Source organism: Dermochelys coriacea, chromosome 3 (assembly GCF_009764565.3).
Source record: "Dermochelys coriacea isolate rDerCor1 chromosome 3, rDerCor1.pri.v4, whole genome shotgun sequence".
Taxonomy (NCBI): domain Eukaryota; kingdom Metazoa; phylum Chordata; order Testudines; family Dermochelyidae; genus Dermochelys; species Dermochelys coriacea.
This window is the reverse complement of record NC_050070.1, coordinates 197,346,305-197,365,053: the sequence shown is the minus strand read 5'-3', so window position 1 is coordinate 197,365,053 and position 18,749 is coordinate 197,346,305. Positions and strand designations below refer to the sequence as shown.

Genomic DNA, 18,749 nt, shown 5'->3' with positions numbered 1-18,749 from the left:
ACCAGGGCTTTCCACAAAAATCCATTTTCAGGCTGAGAAGAGGAAGAAGTTTCATCCCTAAAATCACATTGTACAAAAAGATACTAATGTGAAAACAAGGAGTTTATAACTGAGTAGGTTCATTCCCAGCAATCTTTGTGACATACACAAAACCTACCTGACTTCTGTTCGAAAGGATGCTTCATTCCATCTTGTTTTTTCATTTATTCGGTTGAATAATCCTTCACAAATTCTAGGTATTAAACCAGCATCACCCTGCAACAATAATATTTATTTTCTGTATCACTACATCCATGCACTATGTATTTTAAAAACAGAAGAAATCACTAGTTGAAATTGACAATACCCAGTCATTGTGCCAGATATACAGAAGGGAATTATTAGAAAATAGTCTTAATATCTCATTTAACCGCCACAGCAACTTGGAGGTTAAGCAGTTTGCAATTCAGATCCTAGCACTGGCCCTTAGTTTTGGGTTAGATTTTACCCTATGCCCTACACATTTGGTCCATACAAATCTCACCTACTTAAAGCAGAGAAAGAATCCAATTCTCCAGGGCAACATTTAACTGCCTTAACTATGAGACGATCCTTTCTCTCCCTGAAACCCTTTGCCTCATTCACTACACACCTCCAACACCTGCAACAAAAGCAGGAGTCCTACAGACAACAGCCTCATGCACTAAATAACCCTGATCCATCCCCAAAGCAGATCCATCTTCCGCACTGAGTGAGGCAGCGGTCCTGTGGAAAATATAGCATGTAATAGCATAATTAAAGACTATCATAATATATGTGCACACGGGGAGCAAGTTAAGGCAACTTTAATTCTTGTATTTCCCAATTTCTGAGTGCTTTATTTTGCAACCTTAATGTTCTTTTTGCACAGTTTTTTGTGTGTAATTTCCAAGGTTTCTGAAAACTGAAAAAAAACAAAATTTGGAGCATATGGAAAAATACTGACACCTGTTGATGGGGGGAAAAATATAAAAGCGAGACAATGACGTAAAAGCCCACCAAAAAATTATTCTATTAACTTTAATGAAATATATGGGCCAAAAATATTAGCATAACAGTCACTGGGTTAACACCTTTGGTTCATATATTCCAGCTATTCCAAGACACCCATGTGGTTTATCAGCACAAACTTCTGCCAGTTGAGCTAACAGAGTAACTAATAGTTACTGTTATGTGGACCAACCACTAGGAAGCAGCTGAGACACTTCCCCAAGGGGTTTCACAGATTTTACTGGCAGCAGAGGAATGTTTAGACACCAGAATCTTGAGTTCACTTCCAGGTACTGGAGGGGAATGTGCTCGAGTGCAGTGGTGCCCACACTTTTGCATGCCATGACCCCCTTTAGGCTCACCTCTGTTAAAATGAGCCCCAGGATAAGCAAGCCCACCCTTCCCAGGGTAGCCTTAAAAATTTCTCTCGTGGTATGCCTGGGAGGCAGGGGGGAAAAGGGGAGGAAGCCTAATTCTGCCTCCCCCAGGGAGGAAGGAGGCCAGGTCCTTCCCAGACAGAGCCAGGAATGCACTGTGCGTCTGGCTGAGGATACCATACAGTGCCACTCAGGTTTGGCCCATCCAACCCTGCATAGATTTTCAACATCTCACAACCCCCCTGGGGATTGCAACCCACATTTTGGGAACCATTGTTCTAATTTTAACAGCTGAATAGTTTTAGCAAAAAAAAAAATTGTGTATATAAAATGAGCCTGAAGCAGACACCCAGCATGGAAAAATCTCAGTCCAAGACAATTAAAGTTTGGCATACTGAAAACACAGTCTTAATAGATAGGAAGTGTTGGGCAAACTTAACTACAGGCCCCAGATATAAGAAGCATGTGCTTGCACCTTTCCTTCATTTTATACTTCTGTTTAATTTAGCCATCAATTTTAAGTTGGGGGTTTTTTGGGGGTTTTATCAGTAATATAGCTGCACATTTCTTATTAAAATTAATTAAAAGTGAACAAAAATCTAAAAAAGCAGGCACCTAAAACCAATTATGATTACACACTAGTGAAGTTTTCATCTGGGGATCCATTCTGCTAATGAATACACTGTTACTAGAATATTATTACACATCATCAGTGCCACTTACAGAGCTTGGCAATCAACACATATTTGCTAATGGCACTGTAAGCTCTGGGGGGAGTGGAGAGTCCCTTAACTAGAATTTTAGTACTAGTACTTTAAGGAATAGCAAAAAGAGGAAATTGTTTACTTGTAACTTGAATTTTGTCTATTATAGGTAGAGTCTTGGGTCAGATGTTTTCTACAAATGACTATGAGCCAACTGCCATTGTATATTCATTTATATAATCTTGTATATACAGCCAAAGTAGAATAATTACGGCCCACAGTGAGAAGAATCAATGTAGGTCTCTATTTCTGAGTTGGGTCATACAAACATTGCTACTTATATCACAGCAAAATCTCTTGAGGATACTGGCCACCAGATTTACTCAGGAAGTCTCACAATATGCATGTTACTTAGTATACCATTTTCAGCAATTTATATCTTTCATAAAATTTTCTCTGGCCCTAACATTCTGTTATGCTTATTCACCACACGAAAAAAACTTCATAACATTATACACGAAGTTACTTATGCTGTGTGTATAGTAATAAGTACAAGACAGAGCCAAATTCACACTTGCCAGCTCAGGGAGGTGAAAATTAGTGACACAATTACAGCTTAAAAAGGATTTAACTGGCAGAGGGCAGGTGGCAGCATTCCCTTCTTAAATTCTGCTGGGGGAGGGTGGCTATTATTTTAGCCAAGGATTACAAGAGAGTCCAGCCAGCAGAGGATGCTTCTGGGATGCACTTAATCAGCATGTCATTGGCTGCACCACTCAAAAGTTTCCTCAGCCAGTTCCCTCCCTTTTTAAGCAAGCATTCCCCCCCCCCATGGAGTCAATTGTGGGCAACTCTCCTCCTGTCAGAATGCCCCTCCAGTTGGGCTTTCCTTTGCTGGGGTCCTGTGCTAGAGTTATCCAGAACTTTAATCCTTAAATTTAAAAGTCTGAGTAATGTTTTTAAATGGTGGGTTAAAAACTCAAACTCAGACGTGATCATTCTCAGTTCCCATTCCCAACTTGAAGTTTTGTTTTCCAAATAGGAATCAAACAGCCGTCTTTATTCCCCCCCCCCCCCCCCCGAACCAGGAAGACACTTTCAGAAAGTGCTGAGCATACATAATCTCAAAATCACAGCTCCTTTAAGGTGTCTCAAATGGAGTACCCAAAAATTACTAGACACTTTTGAAGATTTTTGTTCTGATCTGTGTACAACAAATAGCTTATTATTAGATGCAACAGCAACACAAAGATATTTTTTCTGATTTAAAATTTCTCCCACATAACTGTAGAGGACTTTGAAGACTCCCAGGTAACTACTAAAAGTTAGATATAAAATGGAAGTAATAATGTGCAGACAAGGTAGAGAATGATGGTTCCAAAAGGAATCCAAGAAAGAAAAGAAAACTGAAGTCTGCAAAACACGACGTACAGCATTTCCCATCATAGTGTAGGACTTCCCAGATCCAGTCTGTCCATATGCAAAAATACAAGCATTATAACCTTCAAAAGCAGATGCAAGAACATCTGTGCCAAGATTTCTGAAAACCTAAAAGAAACAAAACAAAAAAAAGGCTGTTTAAGAGACTGAACAGTTAAAAAAATCATATCTGCAGTAGTTTTAATTATAGTTTAATGTAGTCTATTAAACTTGGCATTGTAAATACTACAAAACAGCAGAGATATACTAACACACACAAGCTATCGGTATGGACCAGTGATATTTGCTTTAGAGAATTAGCTGGCAAGCATTTTGATTAAATGCAGAATGTTACTAGTATATTTAGTTTACAGCAGTGCCAAAGTATCCTTTTCACTTTCTCTGTCAAACCTAGATCTCCCCCAATTTTTTTTAAAAATCTAATTTTAGGCACTATCTAATGGCCATCTTTCTGCTACTGTTAATAGTTACTTTACACCTGTAATATTTTCCCCAATGTTACAGAATTTGAAAGTGTCTATTCCTGTTTTAAAAAGAAAACCCTTTCCTGATCCTTAGACTACGAGTGGCCTTTTTTCAGCCAAGTGTAAGAGACAAGTGGCCTTTTTCCTCTCACTGATCACCTCTTACATAATAGAACTGTTGAGTTCAATCTCAGTTTCCTTCTGGCCAAAGCACAGAACATGTCTTCTTTATAGCAATTACCTTCTTTCCTCAGATAGCCCCTTCTCCTTTTGCCCTCAAATTTCATCAAATCTGACACTGTAGATCACTCCATCCTCCTGGATCATCTACACAGCCATTTAGGTGTGCCTGGTTCCTTTCTGTTGTGGTGGGGTTGGATGGCTCCAGGCCCCATTACCCCTTAAAGAGGACAAACCACCCTGTTATACTGTGCCACTTTCAATAAGCTCATGTACCAGGATTTGGGAACCTGTGTCTTAGACAATGGTAAACACAATTCTCTCACTCTCTCCCTGTTATTTGAAGAGAGTGTCTCCCATTTATTGCCATTCTTATGGTACCTTTCTTGAAATCCTCATCCATACCTACATTTCATGTTGCTTTGATTGCCCCTCAACCATCTCTAGATTATAGTGTTTGAAGACTGCCACTATCCATCTTCCCAAATGTTCAAAAAAGCGAAGTTGTATTATTATGAAATAATTCCACTCACACCTCATTCATTTAAAAATCCAGTTCAATATTTGCCTCATTTTTAGTAATCCCGCTATGGGTATGCTCAAACCTGCCTCATGGAGTTGTGTCTCACTATTCCTATACAAAGATGTAACTAAACATTTTAGTGTCCAGGGCAAGCAAGCATATTTGCACCCCCTGCTGATTTTTATTAGGCATTGCTCTGCCACATTTTACCACCCCCATCGATTTGAGCCCTAGACAGCTGCCCCACTCATCCTGCCCTGGTTATAACCCCGTTCCTATCTCTAATCCCTCCACTAATCTAGTACTAGTCTCTTCTTTCTCACTATACAATCTGGCTACTCTAGGGGAATAAGAGCATCTTTATACAACATAAAATTGTATTATGCTACATGACTCTTGATCAGATTAAAATAAGTCAATGATGTCTAGACAGAAGCAACCAGAGATTACCATTTTTTGAATTATTGCCCAATGCATCAATTTGAACAATACATACTGTTAACACTAGGACTGAATCGCTAGGGCATTCTGTTAGTAGTTTCAAAGGGACAGTACATCTTCATTCTTGTTGCACAGATGTACAGTTAAAGATCAGCAGGTAAAATGCTCTAGTCTAATTTCCAAGTCACTGTAGCACAACTCATGTCCACAAGAGGGCATTGATAGGACATGTAAAGCTAGATACAGTTTCATTTATCACTCAGCTATTTGTACATGGCAAAAGTGTAATGATAATGGACTAAACATGCCAGTAATTCAAGTATCCAGCAGTAATGCACGTATCCATTGTGCTTCACAGTGAGCTGGACATGAACTCTGTATGAAGGTTTCTGTGGTACTCTGGTGCGGCAGATTGGAAATTCTGTAGCAGCTTGATGCAAGTTAAAATACGAATGTTTTCCATTATATATGAAAATGAATAGTACAAGGAGGACTGCCTGTGTTGTATTTATTTTTGAAGCTACAGTCAATTTACTTGAAGATGGCTTTCAGTTCTCCATGTGCCACAGGACTTTTTATTTAACACAAATGCATGATAGACAATGGAGGTTTTGATAGCTTGGCAGAGAACCATTGGGATTTTTGGTACCCAAGAAGATCTGGGACGCAGTTTGGGATTATAGGATATACACTTAAATTGGGTGTGTCTGTTGTAAAGATCAATAGTGAATGCTGACATTTAAAAAAAAAGTCATTTTTAGATGTCACAGTTAACATACTATTGATACGAATAGTACAGTTTATTCTTCTAGGAGCTATTGTTTCAGGCTGCTGCAGCCTCGGGTCTTTTTTCACTGGCATTTTTTTCCTCCATAAGCAGTGCACCTTGTATAGGAATCCTCCACAGGTGTCAAAGTGACTTGTACCAAATCACTTTGCCCTAGTTTGAAACAGAGGCAAAACCACAATACAAATCAGTATTACACCAGTGCAGCATGTCTACAACAGGGAGTTTGCCCTGGTGCAGTTATAGTGAAAGAAAATCCTACCATAGATATACTATCACTTTACATTCAGTTCACGTTTGGAAGGTTTTTCATTACAAATGACGGTTAATGACAATATTTTGCTTTTTCTAGCGAAAGCTCAGATTCTGGAGCAAAATTCCATAGCTTCTGTGGGGAAAAAAGCCAGCACCCACAGAATCACAAAAAACACCAATCCCTATTAACAGTTTCTATTGGGATATGTAAATAAAATGTACATGTCTTAGAAATTAAAAATATACAGCCTACATATGCATCTAATAAAGTCAAGAACAAAATAACCCTAACCGTTGTCCGGGGCTTGTTTTTAGCATTCATACCTTTGGATCCACCCATTGGGGAGGACATCAGAGGATGGTGGGGTGGAGAAGAAGCACACAAACATAATGAGGTTATGAAGGTTTTATCAAGAGTTTGGGATAATCACATTACTCCCATAGTTAATGAGCTATACAGGTGTTACAATATTTGTCCCAATGAAAATATTTATTCACACAATCATGTATTTTATGAGCAAAAATTGGGCACTAAGGTGATCAACAGTTGTCATTGTTCATGTAGCCATAAATCATGTTACTGGGTAACCACAAGTTAAGGCCCCAGTCAAAAACACACCTGTGTAGTTCCATTCACCCCAATAGGACCACTTACATACTTAAAAGTTAAGCATAAGTAAGTTTTACATGGCCTGAGATTTCAAGCTGTGATTCAGGGAAGCTCCTATCTATCTCTACTCAGCAAAACACTTACGCACATGCTTAACTTTAAAAGCACATGCTTGCGCCCCACTGGGACTTAACACATGCTTAAGCACCCCTTCTGAATAGGAATGCTTTCCAGGACTGGGGCCTCAATGTTTGAGTTTGAGGATTTTTAGAATGTTTTCAATTATAGTCTTTCCTTCACTTAGTATCCTTAACTTTATCTTAATTTTTTTTTTCAAAGTATACATGCACAGAAACAAATAAAACCTGCAAAATTCAGAAAACTAAGAATACAATGGCAACCACTGCAATGGAAAAAAATGTAATTATCAAGAATTAATGACTTCCTTAGTTACACAAGTAATCAAGCATTTTAATTAAATTGTAGATTCATGTACAACTTAAACATTAAAAATGAACAAGGAAGTTTTAACAATGGGATCTACTAGTTTGTATTAAATGGTTAGAGAGAAAACCAGGAGTGGAAATTCCCTGTCAAATAGCCATATTGGTTAGCATAAAAATAGTGTATTATAATAATGCACCTTAATCTTGGCCTGAAATACCTTTTTCTACTTTAGGAAGTTATTTTAGTCTTCCTGTTAGTTTTAACTCCCATGGCTTCAGGGATCAGGCTCACCAGTATCATTTAATTCTAAATCACCAATATAACCACATTCACACCTGCAATGTATCTGCAGCAACTCTAGGTACCAAAGGTCTTCACTGGTATTCATAAATTCAGCAGGAATTTCGATTATTTAAATATATGAGAAAGTTTTCAGTATACAAGGAGAGGAGCAATTGCCCTAACATGTTGGTACAGGATCAAAAAAAGGAAAGTGCCGATACTGAAAAACATTTCAATTGTGTTAGATAAATTAATTTGGGTCTGAAAGGGAATTGGGAAGGTCATAAGCATCAAAAGGCCTACAAAAAGCAAGTATGATATATTTCAAAGTTAGTAGAATACTAATGTGCACATACATTTGTGTGCCTAAATTAAGTGAAAATATGTAGCATGCATGCAATTACACAAGCCTATCTTCAGAAAAACTGTCTCCCTACATTTAGACTTGGCTGGAGGAGACAGTCACCAGATCTACATAATTATGGATGACAGATATGCTGTCTTGTGGGTGAGGGAAGAAAGCTAATTTAAAGGGTAAAATCTACAACTCTACATTAGAAAGCTGGCATGTAATACTCTGGGGAGAAGTATCAAGAACCTGTTTCAAGCAGGTTCTCAAATGCTTAATAAATCTTTTGTTCAAATTTTACCTGGAAAAACAGAATGTTTGTGTCTTTTTGAATTAAGCAGATGTATTTGGTGTTCAGAAGGTGATTTTTCTTAAGTTTTTAGGTGACAAATATAGGCAGCACAGTAACAGCTTTACTGAGGATTTCACTAACCTGACCTAACCTAACAAAGTAAGTCAGACAAGAGAACCAGACAATAGGCATTCCTTCTGTACTGCGAGAAAACAGAGCTAGCTGTGTTGGCTGTCCTAACGCTTCTCTCAAACATGTAGGGAATTTCTAAATTGGGCAGAGAGAACTGTAAAAGGAAGAAAAAGGTCACATTATTCTTTCAATATAAAAAAATAAATTCTAAAAGTTTAAAAAGCCTACCGCTTCTTGAGACACATAGATAGGACTTTTACTATCTGCTGAGAAATAGGAGAAGTCGTAGGTAAATGTTTTTGTCCGTTCTCTTCCTAGGTCACCAGTTCCTCCTTCTGGTATCTACAGAAGACAAAACCAACAAACAAACAATGAGTTGCATGTTGCATGATAAAAGGACATTTTGCAATATAGATGACTGGAACATACACTTCATACAAGAGCACACAAAAAGAGAGCATCTTAATGAAAGGCTGTCCCTTTTTGTTATTCTAACAAATATACATACAATACTTAGTGGTGAAAAAAGTTAGCAAAAACACCAGCTTTCAGAAGAAAGGGATAGTCTTATTAAAAGAGCATTGTAGGCATATTACTCTTTATTTTAAATTACTTTTAATGTAATGGCTCATTTTTGTTATGTTACTACGTGATGTTTACCATTACTAGTTATTGTAAGTTAGAATTTCCTACACAGAATTTAAGACAATATTCCAAATATTTATTTAAAGAACAAGCACTTTGCCACGTACAAACTGAATTGTATATGAAAGTCATGGTCATATGCACCTTCAGCTTAAGGCTATTATTATGCTGGAGACAGACTGCTCATGACACCAGCAATATGTACTACTATCCGAGTCACAGACACAATTCTCCTTTCGGGGAAGGAGCATAATGTAGTTGTTAAGAGCTGGGGATTAGTCAGGGACACTGGATTTTATCTCCAGCCCTGCCACTCGTTTCACTATGTCATCTTAAGGAAAGTATTTCAACTTCTGTGTCTTGGTTTACTCAGCTACAAAATGGCTGTAAGGTTTGTGTACATGAAAGGTGCATCAGGTAGAATAGTGCAGGGGCTCTCAACCTTTTTCTTTCAGACACCCCTCCAACATGCTATAAAAATTCCATGGCCCATCTGTGCCACAACAACTGTTTTTCTGCATATAAAAGCCAGGGCTGGCATTAGGGGGCCCTGTGAAGCTAAGTTGCTCAGGCTTTGACTTCAGCCACAGGTGGCAGGGCTTGGAGCTCCAGGCTTCAGCCCCCGGCAATGGGGCTTCAGCTTTCTGCCCTGGGCCCCAGCAAGTCTAATGCCAGTCCTGCTTCGTGGACCCCCTGAAACCTGCTCGCAGCCCCACAGTTGGCCCCGGACCCCTGATTGAGAACCACTGGAATAGTGTTTATAAAGCACTGATGAGAAGGTGTTACAATAGCACAAAGAAAAACCATCTAAAGAGGATTATGTAACTATATATTATATAAAATAAAAGTTTAATGTTAAGACAGCATATTTTGTTAAATGAGCTAAAAGTATGTTAATGTGCTGAATCCATCAAGTAACAGAGGCATGATTATTTAGTATATTTTAAACTTTATTGTACTTTTCCCTCATTCCCATTTCAAATTCCTTTGAAATAAAAATCTCACCAGTCAATTCCAACTCCTGTGCTGCCCGACTGTACACAATGTTGGGATATCACATCTATGGTGAGGATTGCAAGAGGGCATGCAGATAACTTAAATGCTATCTCACATATATTCACAATACATTTCATTTTATACATTTTTTTCTTAAATCCCAGAAGCCATGGGTATTAAAAGTCTTTGTAAAGCCACTCCGTATAAATACAAATCTAATGGTATAACCCCTGTGGGGTATTTGTACCCAGCTTAACTCCTGATAGCGGATGTAATAGCATGGTTTATGTAAGAGATGGTCAGCACAACTAGGATCTTAAATGATTTTAAATTAGTTATGTATGGAAAGCCTCTTGTACATTTGTCATCAGGGGCTTTCAGAACATCAACATAACTTTAATATCTTTAAATATTTACAGGTGAGTTTTGCACACCTTGAAAAATTATGCATAGCTGGTGCAGTTAGTTGTCTTTTGGCAAGTGAGAAAAATTTAATAAGATTTTGAAATCATCCTAGTAAATAGTGGCAAGTACACCTTCCACCTGGTTTAGTAAATTTTCACTACAATTTTTGAAGGCTGTTTGTGCAGCAGGATGGAAAATTGGGAGTTCATTAGGAACAGGGTATAAATGTTTTTTTCCATTGTAAGCACTCATCCTCCAGCTAAGTGAATGGCCACAGCAATAGAAATACTTAAGGACAGATCCTATGGATTGCCTTTCAAATGAAATTTGTACAACAAACAATAGTAACTTCCCTAACTTGCAAAAAGAAAAACGAGTACTTGTGGCACCTTAAAGACTAACAAATTTATTTGAGCATAAGCTTTCGTGAGCTACCACTCACTTCACCGACGAAGTGAGCGATAGCTCATGAAAGTTTATGCTCAAATAAATTTGTTAGTCTCTAAGGTGCCACAAAAGTACTCTTTTTCCTTTTGCGGATACAGACTAACATGGCTGCTACTCTGAAACCTGTTCCCTATCTTGGTCTCCAGACAGCACTTCAAAGATGTAGATAAGCCAGAGACCAAAGGCCTCTCCCCAATATCAAATGGACACCACCAATTGCCTATTTATCAGAACCTTATTTTGATGGCTAACTTGGTTATAATTTTTCCTTCCCAAATTAGAACACTCACCTTTACATTTGTGATTGTTGTTTTATTTTTTTCCATTGAAATAATAAATTTAGCATCCAGGTCCTTTTCCCTGTAAATAAAAAGCATGATTTCAGTATGTTGAAGAAAACTTTATATTGCACATAGCAATCAAAGATGAACTGTTTTTATAAACTACTTACAACTGTATATGAATATTAGTCAATTTCTTTTTGCATTGAGGCAAATTGCTTTACATTTCTGATATATTTGTATTGCCTGGGCTTGTTTCCAAGTCCCTTCTCGGAAAAATTCTACGCCAGAAGTTTGATTAGACACTTAAATTAATAAACAGTTTTCTCTTCCTGGCAGATCTGATCCAAAGCCTGGTGAAGTTGTTCGGAGCATTCTCCAGCTAGCTCTAATGAATTATGAAATAAAGCATTATGAAAGAAACCATAACACTTTCCACTGAGTTGGCAACAATTCTGTTTTGGTCTAAACCAGGACCCAACTTGGCCACATGGCCTAGGTAATGGACTGAGTACTGTTTTAACTGTAATTCTTCCTTAGAGACTCAGTGTTGACAACTCTCGCAATTTTACTTAAAAAGTCTCACAATATTTAGTGATGAAGTGAGCTGTAGCTCACAAAATCTTATGCTCAAATAAATTTTTTAGTCTCTAAGGAGCCACAAGTACTCCTGTTCTTTTTACAATATTTGGTGTTTTTTGTGATCATGGAATCATAGAATATCAGGGTTGGAAGGTACCTCAGGAGGTCATCTAGTCCAATCACCTGCTCAAAGCAGGATCAAGCCCCAATTTTTGACCCAGATTGTTGGATCATATCAAAGTTTTGTATTAAAAATCACAAATGAGTTTGTGTCCCCATAGTTTAAATTCCAGGGTATTACTAATTAAGAAGTCTCTTGGGTTTTGGCACTGTTTCTCTCCGTGTGTGTGTGAAACTTGCAAGTTGCTAATTATGTTACTACATTCTAAGACAGAGTCTGTTCTCAAAGCAATTCTTTGTAACAACTACTCACACAGAGAGATACTCAAAGCAATACTCTAACAACAGAAACAGCACCCAGAGACTCCCCGCCCTTTTGTTGTATTCATCTTGCTTTGTTAACAATTGTGATTAAAATAGAGATAGCAGATGTATGTGGATGGATGCTTGGTGTGGATAATAACTGAATGATTAGGGAGGTGCTAGCCTAAGAATCCAGTGTCCATTGGCTGAAGAAGGCGTCAAGTGGAAATAACCAGAGGAACCACGGAGACCAGACTGGAATCCACCCAACAGCCTCAAGAATGGGAGAACCAAAGAACAAGATAACATCTGGCAGCACAGAGCCACCAGGAACGTGCCATCTGCTAATTGATTCAGCAGTAGCATGATGAAGAAGCAATTCCCATAGACTGGCATAAGAAGAAATTCCTATAAAAATGGACTCTAGAAAGTGAGAACTTTGGGGTCTAATTCTGCAAACCAACTTCCAGGAGCATCAGATGAGCATCTGACAAGGCCCTGCTCCCCCCTCATGTCCAGGCCACCTGGCCAGTGGCTTGGCATGAGCAACTCTAAGGCTGGTAACTATGATAACAACCTTGCAGAACCTCTGTGTGTATGTGTATGAATGAATATGTGAATAAATATGAAATTGAATGGAATATTATAGCTCTAACTGCTTACTATGATTCTTTCTGTATTAACAATAAATGTGGCATTTTGCCTTTTCCCCTTTAATAAGATCCTGCTGGTTTTTATTTTATTGGTATAACAAGATCCCTAAATGGCCCCCTCAGGGACTGAACTCACAACCGTGGGTTTAGCAGGCCAATGCTCAAACCACTGAGCTATCCCTCCCCCAGCTGCTAGAATCAGGTGATTACCTGAGAATCTCAGCTTTCATTTAAACAACAAACTATGCTTCATGGCAGTGGTGGGCAACATGTAGCTCATGGGCCGCACGCAGCCGGTCAGGGTAGTCCACTGGCAGGCCACAAGACAGTTTGTTTACATCAACCATCCACAGGCACAGCCGCCTGCAGCTCCCAGTGGCCGCAGTTCACTGTTCCAAACCATCTTGTGGCCTGCCAGCGGATTACCCTGATGGGCCGCAGGTTGCCCACCATTGCTTCATGGCAAACATCAAGAACCCAGAATGTATTTTTTAATGCTAATGATCTGGGCTAATGATTTGGGGGGGGGGGGACTGAGTGTTTTAAATACTTGGGGTTGATAGCTCTAGAGACTTTGGTTGTAGCCACAGGGGGCATGCTTCTTTCCTCCTATAGTTTAACTTCCCACCCCTGCAGCTGCTCCACAAAAATCTATCCAATTCTGCACCAGAGAGTAGGGAAGACATAAAGGAGATCCAACCCTAGAAAAGCCAGGACAGGGATAATATAATTACAGCCCTGACATATGCCCTCCCATGAACACCTGAAGCTACAATCTCAGTAGACCAGTTTCCCTCCCACATACCCCTCTTGTGGCTGGCGACTTGGAGAATTATTTGGATAACTGATCTTGGAAAACATTCTCAAGTGTTAGCAATTATATTATTGGGGGAGGGATAGCTCAGTGGTTTGAGCATTGGCCTGCTAAGCCCAGGGTTATGAGTTCAGTTCTTGAGAGGGCCATTAAGGGATTTGGGGCAAAAATTGGGGATTGGTCCTGCTTTGAGCAGGGGGTTAGACTAGATGACCTCTTGAGGTCCCTTCCAACCCTGAGATTCTATAATCAGCATTCCTGCCTGTTTGAAATATCAAGAAAGAGCCAACTCAGCTCCTGGGAACAGCATGTGCCAACTTGTTGCAGAGATTTGATTTCATTATACCGAACTATAAAACATGAATAGTTCACATGTATATTTGTAATTATATTTGTTTTAATAAGGTTACCCATTAAAAATATTGTTACACATAACATCCTGTGCATTATAAAAATGTGTGAAATCTAAAAGCTAAAACTAAAAGAGCAAGTAGTACTGTAAACTAGACAAAATTATATTCACATTAGTCACACATCAGCTGCTACAAATATCAGATCGACAAGTCACCTAGCAAATAAATAATCGTATCTGACTGATATACAACAAAGTAAAAGGGGTTAAAACACTGAATTGATAGGGTAAAAGAAAAAATGCTGAGACCTTAAATGTTGTCACTTACCACAAAAATAAGTGACTGAAGATTTCTTGTAAAAACAATAGGTAGTACATTTTTATATTTAAAACTCTTTTTGGCAACATTGTAAATATTCCATCTGGATGTTTTTCATTACCACAATAGTTTTGGGGTTTTTTTGAGTGCATGGAGCTAACTAAATTTAGTGAAGCTACTGTTGACTCTCTTTCCACTTTCTCCTTTTTTCTCCTCCCTCCCAAAAAATAATGAAAATTAAAACAAAATCAGGTGAAAAACTAGGTAATCCTGGTCCATGCTTCTTTCCAGTGGAAAGGAATGTCTTGCAGAGTTCTAAGTGTGAATAGGTTTCAGAGTAGCAGCCATGTTAGTCTGTATTCGCAAAAAAGAAAAGGAATACTTGTGGCACCTTAGAGACTAACTATTTTATTTGAGCATAAGCTTTCATGAACTACAGCTCACTTCATCACCGAATGCATCCGATGAAGTGAGCCCTAGCTCACGAAAGCTTATGCTCAAATAAATTTGTTAGTCTCTAAGGTGCCACAAGTACTCCTTTTCTTTTTTTCGGAGTGTGAATGGATTGCAAAATACTTCAAAGCAAATTTTCATATTAAAACAGAATATTTATTATTCAATTTATGCAATTTATTCTGCAATTTATTCATAACAGGCATTTATTCATAACACCTTGGGAATAATAACTCTGTTCACCTTAGTGACATCAGTGACACTATTATTGTGAACAGGATGAGCAGGAACTGGGCCCTTGTTGCACTAATGGTGGGTGAAAACTACGAGTCCTTGTGGCACCTTAGAGACTAAAATTTATTTGGGCATAAGCTTTCGTGGGCTATAACCCACTTCATCAGATGCACAGAGTGGACCATACAGTAGGGAGGTATAAATACACAGCATATGAAAAGATGGGAGTTGCCTTACCAAGTGCAGGGGAGGGGGAGTCAGTACTTACATGCAATCTGAGCAGTAGTTCACAATTTAGACACGAGCATCAAACACTGCCCAAAAACACATCACCACCACAAATAAGATACAAGCGTCTATTTCTCTTCCCTTGATTATACAAAGTAAAATAAAAGGGAAAGGCTACCAAAACGAGCTCACATTTAATGGCATGATAATTTATTGCATTGAAAGAACTTGTTTCCTCTGAAATCAGATCTATTCTCAAGCTAGTGCTCCACTCCAATTTTCAGCCTTTCACCACTGCCGCTTCACATACCATGCCGAGCTCTATAATTAAGCTTACAGTCTATGACCACTTGGCTCAGAACCAATGTTATAAACTAATCAAAGCAGGTAAATTGCTTGACACAGATGTCAGGAAATAGCTTAGCTAAGTATTTAGTATTAACCCTCTAGTACTACTAAATTCAGATATTCACCCACACGATAGGGGGAAAAGATTCTGGAGAACTATTATAGATATCAGCCCCTTGTTTCAGTATCAAGAGTACCAACATCAGAAATTAAGGTACACTAACATTAGTCTGTGTGTCTGTCTGACAAGTGGATTATCTGCTCACAGATTTTATAATTCTTCTTCATTTCTACAGGGCTAGGATCCGACATTAGGCAGAGCCATGAGGTGGGCTGGTAAATAAACTGCACTGATCCAGGAGTAGAATTGAGAAACTGTGACTTAGAGACACATTTCTGAGTCATGTTTCCTCCCTTGCTTTCTCTGTGTGCTGCATTACTACCCATTCCCCATCAAGATTCTAGTTCCTTCCTCAACTGCTCCACAGAGAGAGAAAGCAGGCAAGTAGTCCTTCTTACTCCTATACAATTGGACTTTAGATCTGGCCAGCCCACATAAGAGGAATTTTTTCCACTGCATGGGCATGTAATCCAAGCCAAATGATTAAACATTATCCCCCCACATTTCAAGGGACAGAGTACACCTCATTACATCCTCTTGTGATGTCAGTATTCCAGTCCTTCACAAGCCTTTGTCAAATTTCTCATTTAATAGAAAGGAAAGGGAACCAAGAACTGGAAAGACCTTGCACAGCAAACATATAAACAAATGAAGGGGAATCTTGGGACATCATTTTTATACATAGAGCAGAAAAAAGGTCACAATTTTTGCCTTTGCTTCACAGTTCACCTTTAAGATACTGCTGAAAATTGGAAAACACCTAGAAATAATTCAACTGTCTTTGTTCTTTATTATTTGATTACTCATGAGGTATTCATCTGCTCTTGATGCTTATTCCCACAAGGAAGGCATGGTTTTATGTTTATCACTGAATTACTTGTACAGTAATCAATTGTGATGTTCCAGGTAATTTTAGGAAGAGAAACAGTACCAGGAACAAGACATGTTTTGTTATCAATAAAAAACAAGAAGGGGAAAAAAATACACACAGGAAACAATCAAAGCCCTTTTCAAATACAGTGTTTTTAAAGGTGATCTATTTCATAGCACTTCCAAGTCAGTTACAGAATGGCAGCAGGGAGACTACTCAACTTGTCTACAGAGCCTCACTCTCATAAAAGATGCTATTAAATTTTCCTTGAAAGCATGTTAAAAGGAAAGGAAAAAGGTTCTGTGATAAATTCCCAAGAATATATTCTAAACTGCAGACAGCTAATCCAACACCAAGCAATACCGGTTTTAATTGAAGAGCAGATATTGGATTTTGTACTATTAACTATTCACAAGGATGATTTGAGCACTTCTTAAGTGATTCTAACATAATAGTTTCCCCTTTCTTTCATTAAAGTGGGTCTTTCTTCTTCCTTCAATATTTATACTTTAAGCACAGTGCCCTGGACTTTTTTTTTTTATTTTGTTTGTTCACAGTCCAGATGTGTTACTGAGAGGTTACAGTTTGAAAGCAAGAGGTTCATTTAATACCCAAGACAATTCAAAGTATTTTAACTACCAAAAAAAAAAAAAAAAAAAAAAGATGTATGTCATAGAAAGAGCTCAGCTTCACTTTGTACCTTGGGAACTCACTTCAGAAATGCATTAGCAGTAAGTTGTGCCCCAATATCTTATTGAATTACTTAGATTGAGAGCATTCTATATTTTTGGATAACTTTAAAACAGGAATGTTATCTATCTGAACAGTTGAACCGAATATTTTTTAAAACACTGAACAATGAACTTTTTTCCTTTTCTATCCATTACATAAAATAATCTTAACAATGACTAAGCACAAGTACAAAAACTATTGTACTATACTGTTTGGTGTGACAATTATTGAATCAAAGCATAAACCATAACAAATAATGAGCAATGCCATACAATTTTGCAGCCTACTATTTGCTAGCCACCTTAAACCAGTAATTTTCAGAAACTTGAATTGAAGGCCAAATTTTAAAAAGACACTGTGCTCTAAATTAAAATTGCATTATTTGAAGAGAAACAAATCAGGAAGACTGTCTATTAAAAAAAACAACATGGAAATCTAAGGCTCTCATGTTGAAGGACTTTGCCCATAACATATCTTTAAAGGAGATTTATTGTTTGCAAAATAGGTCTTAATTAATCCAAATTCCTATCACCACAGACTTTCCAAGTTATAATACAATTTAAGTTATGTCAATCCAACTTGAAAGCTACATAGTAAGAGTAAGTAAAAAGCTAAAGTCTCCTAACAACGTTGACTTCTGTATTCTATGTGTAATATTTTATAATCCTCTTTTAAAATGTGCAATTTTAGCCTGCTAGAGATGAAAGCCTAGAATGCACAGTTTGAAGAGAAAATTGAAGACACACTATTATAAAAATAATAATAATAAAAAAACAAAAACAAAAAAACAGTATCCACAACTTTTTTCTCCACTCCAATTTTCTCATGGCCCTGATGTTTAGGCCAGCGGTTCTCAACCAGAGATACAACAAAATCAGACACAAAAATAAGTCAGTAGTTTTTAAGTGAAGTTAAGTGAACTTGGGGGTACACAAGACAAATCTGACTCCTGAAAGGGGTACAGTAGTCTGGAAAGGTTGAGAGGCCCTGTCGTAGGTAGTTCAGGAAGATTCTGCTGCAGGTGTGTCACATATCTACAGTGTCTCTCTCTCTCTCTCAGAGAGAGAGAAAAATAGCAGTTGGGTCCTCTCAGGCCGAGAAATAACGTAGGCTGCTCTAATGCCTCCTAATGTCACTCCTCTCTTAACATGAGAGGATAGGGAAGACGATGACTTGGGTTGGACCAAAGGGGGGATAGCCAACTCCTGGAGAGAGGCAGAGTGGAAGTGCTTGAACATGCTGCAGCTTAGCCCCTCCTCGTGCTTCAAAGTGCATGTGGAATTGTGCTTTAAGAAAGGGAAGGGTCTTCACCACTGCCATTGGCCAGCTGGGGAGAGGAAGACAATTAACTCTCAAAAAGAAAAGGAGTACTTGTGGCACCTTAGAGACTAACAAATTTATTAGACTTATTATAACTTTAAAAGTGTAGAGACCAAGCCTCTATGAGTGCCTTTTTGCAGTTTAGCTTAATCCACATTCACTTCTATTCCGCACTATTTCTCCATGTAGAAAGGCCCTTCATATGACGTTCCAGGAGGGTGGGATCAGAAGGAT

General features: G+C 38.3%; 1 protein-coding gene across 5 annotated transcripts in view; it reads right to left on the bottom strand.

Moving 5' to 3' along the window:
• Positions 1-18,749, bottom strand: part of KIF16B (kinesin family member 16B) — a 285,774-nt gene that overhangs the window by 231,448 nt on the left and 35,577 nt on the right. For all 5 annotated transcript variants that reach the window (XM_038396918.2, XM_038396915.2, XM_043512060.1 and 2 more), the window contains exons 2-5: positions 11,075-11,144; positions 8,520-8,633; positions 3,521-3,637; positions 158-255 (exon numbers count right to left, since the gene is read on the bottom strand). In XM_038396918.2, coding sequence (XP_038252846.1) covers positions 158-255; positions 3,521-3,637; positions 8,520-8,633; positions 11,075-11,144 — 399 coding nt within the window. The remainder of the gene's footprint in view (positions 1-157; positions 256-3,520; positions 3,638-8,519; positions 8,634-11,074; positions 11,145-18,749) is intronic.